Source organism: Leuresthes tenuis, unplaced genomic scaffold, assembly GCF_036924035.1.
Source record: "Leuresthes tenuis unplaced genomic scaffold, fLeuTen1.0.hap1 SCAF_7, whole genome shotgun sequence".
Classification (NCBI taxonomy): Eukaryota; Metazoa; Chordata; class Actinopteri; order Atheriniformes; family Atherinopsidae; genus Leuresthes; species Leuresthes tenuis.
In genome coordinates, this window is record NW_027325361.1 from 37424235 (window position 1) to 37441277 (window position 17043).

The window sequence follows — 17043 nt, forward strand, 5'->3', positions numbered from 1 at the left end:
CATGAGTTGGAGGGAGGGAAGGTTTCTTGAGCAGCGGTGTAACCTGAGCTTGCTTGAATGTGGTAGGAAATGTGCCCGATGTCAGTGAAGCATTAATCACATGCGTGACTGCTGCAGTTACAGTAGGAGCAATGGATTGGAAAAGAATAGTGGGAACGGGGTCCATGTGGCCTCCTTATCACTGGATTCCATTGGCAGCGTTTCATGAAGTCCCATTTCAGTTTCTAAGGCAAAAATCCTTTCTTGTAGTGCACAAATTTCTTGTTTATATATCTGACAGCTTTCACAGGGAGACTTTGTTTGGGTCACTCATTCGGACATGTTGAAAGCATTGTAGCCACTGGCTCGTCAGATAAGTTGTAAAAATAATAAAAAATTATTCAAAAAGTCTTGGTTCACTTAAAATAAAAACAATAAAATTATATCTAAGACTTGTGGAAAGAAGTGGAATGATTTCAAAGCGAAGAAAGCAGTAAGCAGCAGGAACCAGAGACACGTCAATAACAATTTTGTCTCTCAATCTGTGAATACTCACTCAGTGCTAAACCTGGGCCTTTTAACATAAACACAAAGCTGATATCTTGGCTGCATGGTGATGGGGTGGTTAGTACTGTTGCCTGACAGGAAGAGGGTTCTAAGTTCGATTCCCAACTGGGGCTTTTCTGTGAGGAGTTAGCGTGTTCTCTCCAGGTACTCTGGCTTCTTCCCAACCAAAAACATGCATGTTGGGTTAATTGGTGAGAGATCAGGAGCAATGTTGCCAAAATTGGAAACTCCTTGGAAGCAGTCTACCAAACACTGTCTACAGTGATCAGTAAGGCTTAGTTTTAACCCTTCTAGGGCGTTAAAAAAAAGTTCCTTTCACAGCGTTAATGGCTGTTTTCAGCCACTAACTTTTAACTGCTGTAAAAATATATCAGATAAATATTTTTTCAAATTATTTTGCACAAGAGTTAATCCTAACCCTAACCCTCTGCTAATCAACCTCAGTTCTAATCAAAACTACTAAATTTAAAAAAAAATTCAAAATTTTAACCTGAAAAAAGCTGAAAACAGCCACTAATGCCATGAAAGGGTAGTAAATTTGTCTACAGTGTATTATTGACCTTGCGAAAATTTTGAAATCATAATTTCAAATTATATGTCAAATTGACGTGCCTCACCAAAAATCATGCCATTTGCTGCAATACTGTGAAAGTTATGGTTAAATTAAGAGGAAAAATTACCCCTAGTGGACGTTTTTGTCACCAATACTCTAGAAGGGTTGTTTTGTCTCAGTTCAGTTAGCTTCTCCTGCTCCTGTAAATCCATGTCCTTTTAAAGAATCTTCTGCTGAACTAACCCTCCCTAAGGAATTCAGTCTGGGTTGACTAGAAGTAAAAGACAACTTCTCCTCATAAATTTTGAGATGTTTAGCCATAGTCTCAAACAGGACAGCAATGTGGACATATTCTTGCCATTTCTAGCTGAAGGGAACATGTCCAGGTTGGCATTTTCCAAATGTTGCCAGAGGTACACTTTTGAATGACAGATCACTTTAGCTGTGTTGCATTCAGCTCACCGCTTTTGCTTTCTTTCGAGCACTACTCATACTCGGCTTGTCATCTGAGTTAAAATTTCGTCAAGGTGCCCAGTTTAGAGTCTGCAATTTTGCTTTTTAAATTGATATCCATCACAGTTATACGTTTTGTTACCGCTACCTGTTGCATGCATAAATTAACTCTACTATCTTTAATGAACAAGGTCATTATAGTGCCACCTGCTGACATGGAAGAGTAATTCCTTGTTCAGCCAGACACTATTACAGGCAAAAACACTCAACAATGGCAAATTATTTTCAGCAACTAAATAATAATGTTTTTGATTGATTAAGTGAAATTTGGACAATTTCCCATGGTGCACCTGACGATCTTTTATATAGTACTGTATTGCATTTATTCACTGAGTTCACTTTACATACGCACATACTCTGCACTTTAACCACTTTTACTGCTGTTTTGCACTTCTGGTTGGATGCTAACTGCATTTTGTTGTCTCAGTACCTGTACTTTGTGCAATGACAAAGTTGAATCTAATCTAATATTACGTTGTTGAAACCACACAGTGGTTGAAAATTATGGATATAAGGTACAGGACAATAAAACTATAAATAGATGTAATGAAAATAGAACAACCGTGTATGTCTGTGTTTTAGGGGTAAGAAAGATTCTTGATTGACACAATAACTAGAAACCAGGATATTACAGTGAAGAAGAGAAGTTGGCAGAAGGGATGTGGGGCTGAAATGTAACTGACTGTGACCTTTGACCTCCAGGGTACCAGGAGACATAGATGAAGTCAATGCTCTGAAGCTACAAGTGGATCAATGGAAAATCCCCACAGGACTAGAAGACCCACACATCCCAGGTACACATACACAAACTCTACAAAGTTCCTGACTAAGTCAGGACACTCCCTTAAATGCTTTTTGTTGTCAGTCACTCTGGGACCCACGAGAGGCCCCTTGCTTGGTCTCCTTGTATCATCAGACAAAACAGCACATGATGCCTGCACTGGAAGACAAAACTCACTGGTGAAGAAGGTATTATGTATGTTATATAATAAGTGAAACAGGAAGACCGTGAAGATTTTTTCAGTCCAACTGGACCAAGTTGTTGAAACAGTAAAAATACTAGTGTTGAATTTTTTGAGTTGGTACTTACATCACACACCCAATATATTCTCTAAAGCAGGGGTGTCAAACTCATTTAGTTCAGGGGCTGCATACAGCCTAATTTGATGCCAAGTGGGCCGGACCATTAAAATCCTAGCACAGCTCATCATAGCTACAAATAACAATAAATTCATGTTTTCCCTTTTGTTTTAGATGAAAGAAGTACAATTGCATTAGGATATTTTTTTAATTTAACAAACTATCCTTTTACAAAACATTTTATGAACAACTTCAGATTTCTTAAGAAAAACGTGCAATTTGCTTCAGTTTATCATTTACATATGTGCGTTACAACTGATCACAGTGTTTGTACAAAGGCACAAAACTTTAAGTCACAGGTATTTAGAACTTAGAAATATGGTAGCTTATTGCACTTTAAGATTAAATCAACTTAAATCAAGATTTGGAATTATTTTTACTCTATTTTCCACATGTGTTCCACATAATTCTCAAAACTTAAATTGACTACCCACATCTTACAAACCAAAGTGGTGGCCATTTTAAATGTATAAGAAAGAAAGTAATCACCTGGCCTGTAAATATAAGATTTATACATGAAACATACATAAAAACATACATACATGAAATTTATGACCAAACTCTTTTGCAGTGAAGCTGGTGACTATCAAATTGCACAATTTTTAGCTATTATTACAGCAATGATTCATTTTCACAGAACTATAGTTTTTGAGTGCAAAATGTTTTTGATGCAGCATTTTACAAGAATTTGTCTAGTTTAGACTACTTTGTTTTTGCTGAAACTTGGCATCTTTTAGCATGCACAAGACTTTGTGTTTCAGTTGGCTGTCCAAATCTGTGGATAGTTCCGAAATCCTCTCTGCAATAGTATTCCTCATCAGGCTGATGTTGGCAAAAGCTTGTCACTTCTCGTTCTACAGCCTTCAGCAAGCATGTTTTGATGAACTCCCCTTTGTAATACGGCTTTGATGCTAATGCTATTTTGTTAGCAATTATGTAGGTGCCTTTTACTGCTGCATCACTGACCTCTCGGCTCTGAGTGAAAAGAAGACTGCTGTTTGTTCAGACCCACCAGCAACTCACTTATCTTGTCTCGTCTCAGTTGTCCTTGCAGGCTGTCGTATTTTTCACCATGCTGAGTCTCATAGTGGCACCGAATATTATATTCCTTAAACACCAGCACATGTTGCATACACACCAAGCACACAGGTTTCCCATTCACCTCTGTGAATAAATAGGAAGCTGTCCATTTTTCTTGGAAAACTCTACACTCAGTATCCACTTTCCTCCTTTTTGACAAAGACATTTTGGCTAATGAAGGTGTAAAGGCGAGTACAAAAGTAAGTAGCTGTATCGTTGCAATCACTGAACATTAGCTGTGTCTATCTGAACCCATTGGTGGGCCAGTTCAGGCCCGCGGGGCCGTACGTTTGACACCCCTGCTCTAAAGTGTCATGATTGCACTTGGTTGTGGTATTGTGGTTGTGTCCTGAATTCCAGGCGGGGCTGAGCAGGTATTGAGGAAGTTCAGTGCGGAGTCTGGACTGCTCCTGCCAGAACACCTGCTGCTTGTCTGCGCTCATTAGTGCTGGTGTCTTAAGGTCCTGCAGGAGCTCCATACTTTGACAGATTGTCTTATGGTCTCTGTTGGTAATCAGGCTCCCTAAAGTTATCGCCAAGATACTAGTGAAACATTCCTATCATTCATTGTGCATTTACCTTTGTTTCTCAGTGCAATCTTTCCTCTTCCGAGATCCTTGGATATCTCCGTCAACCTCGTCACGTTGTCCGAATTAACACTAGCACTCCACTCTGCCTCCTCGCTTTATACCTGGTTGCTCGCCAGGCATAGAGACTATGTCTCTTGGCTGAGCTGGGAACGCCTCGGGGTCCCCCCGGAAGAGCTGGAGGAAGTGGCCGGAGACAGGGACGTCTGGGTTTCTCTGCTCAAGCTGCTGCCCCCGCGACCCGACCCCCGGAGAAGTGGCAGATGATGGATGGATGGATGCTCACCCCACCCATCCCAGACAAACCACATCACAGCCAGTGTCACCATTACCATCCCCTGTGTCAGAAACCTCCTGGAAACATAGTAAGCCCCCACTGTGGAAACAACTATCCCTATACGAGCACTCTTTGGATCCATTTAACTGTTCCTCCTCTCTTCCTCGAGCTATTGCTGGACCAGACTTTTTGTGGACCCACCTTACACCATTATCTTTAATAAATCAGTTTCTTTCTCCCATCTCTCAGTCTCAGTCTGCTCTTGGGTCCCTGTGAGTATCGGCTATTCCATAGCTGTGACATAAAGCACAGGAAAAAAAGTGGGGGTTTTTTTGCACAATATGACACTTTAACTTTAACCCCAATCTAATACTGACCCTGTTGTAATTGACAAAGGCAGCAAGGAACTTGTAAGTATGAGATAAGTGGGTTTATTTACAATGAAATAGGGGATAACAAAAACACTAAAACCTTGCTCCTGGACATAGAACAAAAGGACTGGGGCTGGGGCGAACAGTAGCTGAGACAATTGCTGTAGCTGGCATTGGTGGGATGACCAAGTGCTGTGGTAAAGTGGCTGTGGTGTAGAGAATCCAGAGATCCTTTGGAGGGCAAAGAGCAGCTCCAGGCAGCAAGTCTTCTGCAAACATGAAACAAAGGGTTAAAAACTTGAAGCTTAGGTATCAGCAGGAAAAGACTTGATTCTACTAAGAAATTACCTGGTTGTACCATGAGGGTGAAAACAACGATATGCAGAGTGTGCAGACTGAAGAGTGGAGCTCAAATACAAATTTGAAGTGACTACAGGTTTAAGAAACATGGAATGTTGTGTATCCCCATAATACCTGTCAGTTTAAGGCAGACTGTAGCAGCATTAATAATGCACTCAATCTCAAAAGGTCCAATGTAATGTGGTGACAATTTCTTTCACACTTTTCAGTCTTTACATAAAGATGGTTCTCCAGACGTTTTTGCAAAACTTATCTAACATGGTTCTGGTGTTTCTTGGGGTCACGTGAAAAGATCAGAACGTCATCTAGATATACAAACACAAAATTATTTAGTACCTCAAAAGCTGAACCAAGATGGGGAAGAGGCTACTTATTTTTTACTGTGATATTGTTTAGCTCGCTGCAGTCAATAGAAGCTCTAAGTGTACCATTTTGCTTTTCAACAAAAAAAGAGACCAGCACTTAATGGTGAAGAGGAAGGACGGATTATGCCCACTGTTAGTGAGTCAGATACATAACTCTCGATAACTGATTGTTCATGTTGAGAAAGATTATATAGCTTACTTGTGGCAAGTGGAGCCCCAAGAAGCAGATATATCCCACAATTGTAAGGTCTGTGTGGAGGAAGTGACAAAGCTCTATCTTTACTGAAAACCTCAGCAAGGTCATGATACTCTTTAGGCACAGAAGTTAAGTCATGGTGTTCAGAGTATGATGCGATAGTTTCTGATTTGTGGGGTGGCACAGCAGAGCGAAGATAAGAGGAATAACACTGTTGGTTCCAGTTAGTAATACGTTTTTCCTAACAGTCAATGTGAGGATTATGCAACTCCAACCAAGGGAACCATAAGTTAAAGGTGACATAGGGGAGGACTGACAAAGAAGGATAGACTCTCAACATGGTTACCGGAGGTGGTAAGTTGTAGTTGAGCTGTGACATCATCCAGAATTTTGCCATCTAAGGCCTTAATGACCTGCAGGCTTGACAGTTTGATGATACGAAAATCAGACTTTAACACAAATTTCTTATCAATAAAGTTGGCTATAGCCCTGGAATTGATGAAGGCTGGCACACTAAAAGAACATTTTTGATGGGATAAAGTAGCTGAAGTGGACATGAGAGGATTCTTGAGAAGTTCGGCTCACCAATACCCCTATCGTTACTGGTGAGTCAACTCTTTTTTCCTGCATTTGGGTACAAGATGATTTGACTGCCCCACAATAACAACATTCTCCGGCTTAGAGGCGGCTCTGTCCCTCCTCTTGTGTGAGGTGGGTTCTACCCAGTTGTATGGGGGCCTCTCCCCCAACCGGTTATCCAACCTGATGGCTAGAGAAATCAAAGAATTCAGATCAGGAGGTGCATCTCGTAAGGTCAGTTCATCCATTATAGGGCTTTAAGAAATACCCCCTGTGAAGCCTTGTCATTCCATCAAGAGTTTGCAGCCAGTTTCTAAAACTCCACAGAAAAATCTGCCACGCTCTGGGTTCCTTGGCATAGACTGAGTAACCATTGGATCTGAAATATATCCAGAAACAGTGATCTACCCTGCAATAAGCCCATAATATAAATAAATATATAAAATATATTTTAGATTGTTCTGTAGTGAAAGTTACTGACCTCTGTTGAAAAATCATGGAACACTGAAGCAGAAATCCTCTGCACTTACTGAGATCTCTGGAAAAAGGGTTCTGGATCAGGCATGTATTATTCATGGGGTGACTGTTGGCCAGAGGCAGGTAATGGAGGGATGTTTGCTGCAGCAAGCACAGATGAAGTAAATCCTGAGGGGAGAGATGCGATTTTGAGAGAGAGAGCAGAGATTGGAATACATAAAGGACTGCAACACTTACTCATGCTGATGGAGGAGTTGTTCTTCTTTAGCAAAGGCATGTTACCAGGACTTATACTGTTCACTACCGACTATGTCCACAATCCTTTTTGCGAGATGGTGCTGTTGTAATTTGTTTAAGGTTATTCATGCTGGTCCCAGACAAAGGCCGCAGGGAACAGGTAGGTATGAGATAAGTGGGTTTATTTACAATGAAACAGGGGATAACAAAAACACTAAAACCTGGCTCCCGGACATAGAACAAAAGGACTCCTTCTGAGGTGAGAGTGGGTCTCTGGAAAGAGAGACCCAGTAAGTTCCTTCAAAGAAAAAAGTCATCTAAGCAGAGAGTTGGTAAACTGACTTGGGTTAACTCTCCTGTGAAACTCTGGCTGGGCCTGTGGTGAACAGTGGCTGAGACAATTGCTGTAGCTGTCATTGGTGGGATGACAAAGTGCAGAGAATCCAGAGATCCTTTGGATGGCAGGTCCAGGCAGCAAGTCTTCTGTGAACATGAAACAAAGGGTTCAAAACTTGAAGCTTAGGTATCAGCAGGAAAAGACTTGAATCTGCTAAGAAGTGGCCTGGTTGTACCATGAGGGTGATAACAAGAATCTGGCAACGAGCAGACTGAAGATTGGAGCTTTAATACAGTCAGGCCCAATATCCAGTGCAGGTTAGTCAGCAGTTAGAGCCACAGCAGCCAGCGATCCACCATGCCCACAGGAGAGCAGGAGCCACAGGAAAAAGAAAAGACAAAACAAAACTAACACAAATGTTAGACAGACAGAATCCTGACAGATCCTCACCCTAAAACTATATTTTTGGCCTGTATAATATACTTGCAACTCATAGACTGGAGTGTACCAGTGTAAAGAAAGCACTGCTTCCAGTGATAGTCGCATTCTTATTTTTTTATTATTTGAAATGCCATACTGTATCACTTTTATTTTCTGGAGAAATAATCACAAGATGAACAAACAGACAAAACCAGCTCTCTGCCTTAAAAGTGACATCTTTTATGGTGAAATATAACCAAATTTTGGAGCACTTCTGCCTCAACGCCATGTTTGAAACATTCTGAGCCAAAATGCGAAGCATGCACATGACGCCATCGCACAAATGGGTCAGATGTTAGCAGAACCTATAAACAGGATCGCTAAGCAGGTGGATTAACAATTCCACCAAATCGAACTACTGGGAGCTGGTTCTCAAAGAGAACCGGTTCTCGATTCCTATCCCTAATGGTGATACCCCAAAATGTGACTTTGTAGATTTATTTACTTTCAACATGAATGATATGAGGACTGCACGGTGGTGTGGTGGCCTGACAGCAAGAGGGTTCCTGGTTTAATACCTCGCTGGGTTCTTTCTTTGTGGAGTTTGCATGTTCTCCCCATCTATGTGAAGGTTCTCTCGAGATATTTCGGCTTCCTCCCACCATCCAAAAACATGCATATAGGTTAATTGGTGACTCTAAATTATCCCTAGGAGGGAGCGTGAGCATGGATGGTTGTTTGTCTTGTTTGTTTTTGTGTAGCCCTGTGATGGACTGGCAACCCAATGACATCTTGGATGGGCTCAGGTCCCACCTCGTGACCCTAAATTGGATTAAGCGGGTATAGAAAATGGATTGATGGATGCTAGATTTAAAATAGTCTTCTATATATTCTTTGAAGGGTTGCCAGACTTGTCAGATTTTTTTTCTCTGAACCACCCAGTAAGATTATCAACCTTTCTAATTTTACAAGGGCCATAAGATCTATGACCCAAGGTCTATGTGATGGTGGATTAGCAGTTTTCTAGTTCATTAATTGTTTAATTCATTGATTGTGCAGTTATGAGGGCGGATCTAAGAGGTGGGACCCCAAAAATACCAATCATAGGATCATGGTCCAGTTGTTTATTATACACCTGTGTGTATGTTTCAAATATAGCAAACCGGAATTAATAGAGTTTACAGCAAGACCAGAGCATTTGAAATAGTGTCCCTGGTGCCTGATGGCATCTAAGGCATGTATGATCAGTTCCTGAATATAGCTTGGCAAGGCTTGACCTTGAGAGGTGGAGCCTCTGGCAGGCTTTAAACTGCAGTACCCCATGTCTTTGATAGGTTTCTTCCTTCTGAAGTCCACCACCATCTCCTTAGTCTTGGAGGTGTTCATTTGTAGGTGGTTGGACCTGCACCACCCCACAAAGTCCTCAACCAGGCTCCTGTACTCCCCCTCCCGTCCATCCTTGACATAGCCAACTATCGCAGTGTCAATACATATTGAAGAGGGATCAATAGCATATTACCAATTAACATCCAAGATTTAATAGGACTTAATAGTCTAAAACTAACTCTCTCTCAGATGGGTCATAATCAAGTCATTAATCCAATCTCCATCTGGTCCAGCTGGGAATGATGAGAAAAAAATCCTTGTATAATCCCTAACCTGCAAATACCTAAATAAATGTGTCTGTGGGACTGAGTAATACTGTACCAATGGTTGGAAAGTTATAAAAGTGCCATGAACAAAAAAGTCCTAACACAAGTCAGATCACACTATTTCCATGTCTGAAAAGCTGGATCAAAAATGGTTTGAATAGTGGGTTTGCTGCTATTAGGCAAGATGGCAAAGTGGTTCTATGCTTGAAATCGATCCTGAACTGAGACCATATTTTCAGCCTTATGTTCACTATTGGACATTGGTGAAACGTTTCTTGCTGAGTGGCAATGAGGCATAAACCAATACAGCTAAACTGAGTGGGGAGCTTGCTTCTTGCTTCATCAATGTCCATAGTGTTTGGCCTTGAGTAGGCAACATCCAGAATTTAATTTTATGTAGATTAACGTAATAATTCATAAAGTTTGGTAGACCTTTGTACCCCTCCTTCTTGTGTCTTTGCAGAAACCCTTTTCTTAACCAAAAAGATAGCTCTATTCCAGATAAAGAAATATATAGCCTGATCAAACTCTTTAAAATACATCTTGGGAATAAACACAGGTGGTGTCTGAAACAAAAACAGAAACTTAGGCAAATTCTGGTATAATTTGTAACACTGCGGGAATAGACATGCTTAGATTTTATATAAAAATCATTGAGTCATCATCATACGTTGATACCTTATGCATACTACTTCCTCTTTCTATCCCTATTAATGCAGGTGAGCTCTGCAACTGCAAGTGGTTTAATAGCAAAGTCGAGAAGGAGAGAAGGAGGAGAAGGAGAGTACAAGCCCAAAACCAAATTTGTCAAGCACCCATATATAAATTTTGTTCTATGTGATCAAAAGCCTTCTGCACATCTAATGAGATAAGAACTTTTGAAGATGTTGATTCAGTGGAATAAAGCAGATCCTAAACATTCTAAACATTCTTTGCAAATTACTTAATAAGTGTCTGCCAACCACAGACCCCATCTGATCTTCATGTATAAATTTAGGCAAGGCTGACTCCAGTCTAGACACTAATATTTTTGTCCGAATTTTTTAATCACACCCAAGTATACTCACAGGCCTATAGGACTTTTAGGACACATTTAGAAAGCTCTTTGTCTTTCTTAAGGAGTACATATATTGTAGTTTGGGTCATTGTTGTAGGTGATGTTTTATTTTCCCTATTCCCTGTACACTTCTATTGAGATGGATGACATCTTTGTGAAAAAAAAAATTCTTATAAAACTTGATGGGAAAACCCTCAACTCCCGTTTTTTTTTTTACCTGGGTTCAGATGGGTAATGGGTTGATTCAGCATGGCTTTATCTACCTCCTCAGTGCCTTTCAGCTCCAGTTCCAGTTCCTCGAACACATGGGGTAGTAGCCAAATCAGAGGCATATAGGTCCTTATAAAATTGTTTAAAAATTTTTTATCTGCCTTTGATTGCAGGTGATTTTTCGATCAGGCATAAGTATTTCTGTATTTGGTTTCCTGAAACAGATTTCCTAAACTGATGACTCAATAGTTTCCCTACACGTTCACCATGTTCATAGTGCTCACAACAGGATCGCCAGTGCAGGTCTTGAATTTGATTAGTCACCATAATATCAAATTGTGTTTGTAACAGGAACCTCTCACAGTTCAGGAGAAGGTGAAGATGCATGCTGCTGATCTACTTGTTGAATCTTTTTTTTGAAGTTGAACTAGTTTTAAATGTGCTTTCATGAATTTTTTGTTCTGTGTCTTCGGGTGTCTCCAGCATCACTGCTGAAACTTTGGTACAGGGAGCTTGAAGAACCACTGATTCCTCACGAGTTCTATGAGGAGTGCATCAGTCACTATGACAACCCAGAGGCAGCTGTCAATGTGGTACTGGGCCTCCCACACATAAACAAACTGGTGCTTTGCTACCTCATACGCTTCTTACAGGTAACACAATTTATCAAAAACAAGCCCTAAAAATCATTACATGATAATTTTTGGGCTGACTGAGACTTTGGATTCTGACACTGTTGCTAAAGTTTTGTTTGTTAGACACAGTCAATCTACAGTCAATGTACACATTTTCAAAACGTTTTATGTCATTTCACTGCTCTGTCACCATTGACATAAATTAAACTACCAACACTTAAATAAAAAATAAAATAATTTAATAATTTTTTTAATTAAAAGTTTGATCACATCACAGTTGGTAGATTGATTACGGAAAGCATAAAAAGCTGTCAAATCTGAAATCTGCATTAAAGTAACCTTTACAGTACGGATGTGTGTTGTGTTAACAGGTATTTGCTCAGCCCACTAACGTGACCATCACCAAGATGGATGTGAACAACTTGGCCATGGTCATGGCTCCCAACTGTCTCCGCTGCCAGTCAGATGACCCCAGGGTGATCTTTGAGAACACGCGCAAGGAGATGTCCTTCATCCGGGTGCTTATCCAGCGATTGGACACCAGCTTCATGGATGGAATCCTATAGCCCCCTCCCCCATCACACAGACATACATACACAAAACACCTTTACATACCTGACCCTCAGCATCCACTGCGCTCCCTTTAACCAGCTCCATCACACCCCCCTTCCAGCACAGGGACATCACGCATACAGATTGCTGCTGCTGGGTGACTAACTTGCATCTCCATCATGTTTACTTTACTAGAAGTGACAAAAACTGCCTTGATTTGAGTTTGGCCAAACTATGTTTTTGAGTTCAGCCTGCTGTTTTTCTATTCTGTGGATGCAGTTCTTCAACAGTTTTCTGATAACTATACTGTGTGTGCCTTCACATGTCTTAATACAGTACACACATTCAGTATGAAAATATTAGCAGGGATCTCATCATTTGATTTGATTCATGCATTAAGTTCACAGACAGAGTTGCAGACCATTGTATTTTTTAAATTCAATTTGTTAGTTTTATATGAAATAATTTTTCTCTTTCTTTTCCCCTGCTTAAAGTCACGTACACTGCCACATGCACACATTTCCATAAAAGTCTTGCAGTGGACAATACTATCTAATGTAAAGCAACAATCATCAATAAGAAGAATAAACTAAGCGCATGTTTAACATACATTATACAAGTGTCACACACATTTACAGGCAAAGCAATGCATCCATATTTAGCACTAGATTTTGACATGATATAAATTTGCACCTCGAGTACTATTCCTACCCAACCTAGCAGAACTCCATACAAATGGACAAACCTTTTTTTGTCCATTCTTTTATTTAGCCTTGAGATGGCAATACTGTGTCAAGTTGAAGGAACAGACACCATAAAGAAAAACATACTGACATAAAGATGTTATCAGATAGCAAACACACCTTTAATATGCATACCTCTAAATGAGGATGGTGATAAGGTGACAGTTCTGTTGATCATAGGGCCTTTAAGTGAAGGGGATATGGATGGTAAACCCACGCTGCTTTGTTTTGACTTCAAGGCTCCAGCACTTCCTCTATACTGTAGATACAATGTGTTCAAATTGCTAGTACAAATTCAACGCATCATACAATTAATAGTAAGCCCCTTAACTTGCTTCATGGCTCACTTTTTAAAGACCATTGGCTGTGGAAACAAATCCTGAGAAGTTGAATTCCCTTAAAAGGTCTAAGAAGATTTTATTACTAAGGTTTACAATAACAGTTTTTGTATTCATCTATCAATTTGTCATTGCTTATCTAGTTTCATATCATGCAGGCTGCAGTTTAAGCAGAGCTGCCCTGACCTTTCTCCCCGCTTACCTCTTACAGTTCTTGTAGGAGAACACCACGTTTCCTGCTCCACACTCCACATGTGACTGCATGACTGGGCAGTGTTTAACTGTACAGAATACAAATAACTAATTATTCATACCAGTAGGATGACTTGCCTGTGTTTTATTAATTTAGCACATCAAAAGTTAACAAAAACATCCACTCCACTTTTGGTTGTAGGTGTTTAGTTCCTTCTTATTGGCTAAACTGGTGCTAACAAACAAAATTAACCCGTAACAATCAATGTCTGGTTGTAACACATAAAGGGATCTCCTAGCAGTGTTTTACCCTTCGGCATTTGGTCATTTGAATAATCTGTAGTCTGTCCACTCTGCCACATTAATTGGTGCAGCCCAGTCACTTCAACTGCCTAACGCAGCCTCCTGAACTAATGAGCAACAGACAAATGGAGGAGCACTGATAGCAGTACTGCCAATAATCCTCTCCATTATGTCTTAACACAGCATGTCCATTTTGAGGGAAGTGAGAAGTGATAGCTCTTAGAAATGAGCCCACCTGCCCTAACCCCACAGGGAAACAGTCCAGAACACTCACTGAGCCCAAACATTGTGAATGTGTTTCGCTGTTTGTGCTGTCTGCCATTGTTTACAAAATGTTTATCTCTTTCCATCCATTCTTTGAGCAAGTATTGTGGTTTAATATATTTATTTGAATTTCTTTTCAATATTTAACTGACATTTTTTACACAGACACACACACATATATATATATATATATATATATATATATATATATATATATATATATATATATATATATATATATATATATATATGTATATATAAATAACCCATTCTTTTATATAATTTTATTTATTTGTATTTATTTGAGATTTCCGTAATGCCTTCTTGAGATATTGTATTGTAGGTTCAATTGTGTGTGTTTGTTGTTGCAAATGTGTGCATGTGTGTGATTGTGTAGATATGCAGTTGGGACTGTATTTTTCTGTATGTCAGTGCACATACATGCTGATGGATGACTGAATCTTGCTGTGCCACAGTGATAAATTCACCTTTCAGTGTAACACAACAGAAAAGTTGATTCTAGAAATATTATAGAGTCTGTGGTTCACAATCACAATATGAACATTCACACTGTACAGACTGTAAAAATAAGTAAATACAGAAAGAAGAGAATAGAGCATCATGTTAGAGTGGAGGGATTATTATTATTGTTTTTCTTTGGTCTTTTTTAAAATGACAATTGAAACCCAGTTCCTAAAAGTCTGAACACTACAGGTTTCTACCAACACTATACATTCAAGGACCAAAAGACTTAAAGAATCCATAGTTCTGGAGAAAAAAGAGATGGTGGCATGTTGCTTCAGTAATTAGTAGTGTCATCTTACAACAAGATGGTTCCCGTTTTAGATCTCAGAAACCTTTTTTGACTGTGGAAGAATTCATATGGAGAACATGTAAACTTTACAAAGACATGCATGAAGTTACTTGATTCTTGACTGTAGGTATGAGAGTGAGAGTACATGGTTCTCCTGCTGTCAACGGTGTGATGGACTTGCAACTCATCTAGAGTGTATCCCACGTCTGCCCAGATGACAGCTGGGATCAACTTCAGCTCCAAAAGTAGATAAAGAGAACTGTAGAATGTTAACATTAACAAAGGGTGTGAAGGGGGCTTTCATTTGCTTTAACACACCTGCTCTTGGGAGTGATCTTAGTTGGTTAACCAATCTAGAGGAAGGTAAACATTTTTTCCTCACTTTGCTCTCTTTTTCCCCCTGTTTAATTTCTCAAATGACTTTATGTCCATGTGACATTATTGTGGTTATTAACGTATGTTCCCCTGTTCCAACAGATATCCTTTGAATGGTGTTATGGTGTTTCCCCCCCCCTCTTTTCCCTCTTTTCTGTCTTCTCAAACCCCAGCTGGTGGAGGTGGATGGCCACCCTTCCTGAGTCTGGTTCTGCCAGAGGTTTCTTCCTGAGTCTGGTTCTGCCAGAGGTTTCTTCCTGGTTCTGGTTCTGCCAGAGGTTTCTTCCTGGTTCTGGTTCTGCCAGAGGTTTCTTCCTGTTAAAGGGAGTCGTTCCTTTCCACAGTCCCTCAGGCTCAGGACGGGAGATTGGACTGAAGACAAGTTTCAGTGCAATCTGTTGGTTTCCTTAGCTAGGATATTAATTTTTGAATTGGCTCTATATGAATTAATTGGATAATGATTACAATGAATTGAATTCCAATTGGCTTGAATTGGACTATATTATTTAAGTGCCTTGAGATGACAATTGTTGTAATCTGGCGCTATATAAATAAAACTGAATTGAATTGAATTAAAAATGCTCGTAAATGTCCTCAAACCCCTGTAAATATTCTAGTCACAATCTTTCAAATTGGTTTAATAACTTTTTCTTAGGTAAAAAATATATAATTGATGTCAGCCACCTCTTAAACTTGGTTCTCTTTATCTCCTTTCAGGAAATCAAGATTTTTGTCAATGATTTTCATGACTGATAGAAAATTCTACAGGGTTTGCAAGTTTTCAAAAAGCTTCTGTGTTCTCGGTCACCAACTTTTGGTTTGGGAAATTGTGAGACGTAAGAGCTCATTCATTGTGACATTGTGTCTCTCATTGCTTTCAACTGTCAACATACTGTGCTGTCATAAGCTTCAATTTCAAAATATTTCCATGATGCTGTTGATTACAATCTGTTTTTGGCACGAGGGTCAACTGTTGTGACAGCCAGTTTTTATGTGAGAAAGGAACTTCTTTATGGGTTATGAATACAGCTGAAATGAAATCACTTAGTAAATGAGAAGCGTCAGAGCTGGTCAGGCTGAGATGTTGCTGCAGTGTGTATGTGGTATGTTTGTGTCTGTTTTACGGAAGAGTTGGTTGTCACGCATGCAGATAAGGTCTTCACCCTCTTCAACTTGAATGGACTAAAATGTGATAACATGAGAAAAACTAACTCAATTTATACAAAACCAGTGTTTTAGTATTTACCTTGAAAATTCCACTGACAATATACATTTTTTTTTGTTTTATACTTGCTTCACACTAAGGAGTTGGTAGCTGGTGTCACTGCTTTTAGTCATGAAAACGAAGAGGTGCAAACAACTACTGTGAACTACTCATGACCTCAATATCAGGCCTCACGGTTTTTGAGTTGTATATTAAAGTCCACCATCACTCACACTTTGAGAAGACTGGCAGTGTAACAGACCTTAGTTTAATAAATTATTCAAATGTCAAACGTCTGTGAGATCTTTTATTTTTCTTCTGCTGCAAGATACAAACAAACTAAATTACTTAATCATTTATAAAGGCAATATTTAAATAACCAATCAAAAGTGTCAGAAAACTAGTTACGAAGCAGAACAATTATCATGTCATTTGAATTTGAATCCCTCCATTCGCCTCTGTGCTGCCTTCCCAAGGCAGTAATGTGTTGAACTCAGAGACAGATGGAAGTTTCATGAAATGGAAGACAAGGTCAGGATAGTTTTTTTTTAAAAACATGTTGAACACACTACTGTTTATACTAACTGAGCTCAGACTTATCACAGCCGTCAGACAAATGAAACACTGACTCTTCACAAGCTTCCTTTCCTGTAAAGAATGTTTGAT

At 39.6% G+C, this 17043-nt stretch overlaps 1 protein-coding gene across 1 annotated transcript in view; it reads left to right on the forward strand.

Annotated features, from left to right (window-relative positions):
• arhgap39 (Rho GTPase activating protein 39) overlaps positions 1–16997 on the forward strand; it is a 140882-nt gene extending 123885 nt beyond the window's left edge. The window contains exons 9-11 of the mRNA XM_072390269.1: positions 2315–2406; positions 11441–11610; positions 11964–16997. Coding sequence (XP_072246370.1) covers positions 2315–2406; positions 11441–11610; positions 11964–12158 — 457 coding nt within the window. The 3' untranslated portion in view covers positions 12159–16997. The remainder of the gene's footprint in view (positions 1–2314; positions 2407–11440; positions 11611–11963) is intronic.
• The last annotated feature ends 46 nt before the right edge of the window (positions 16998–17043 follow it).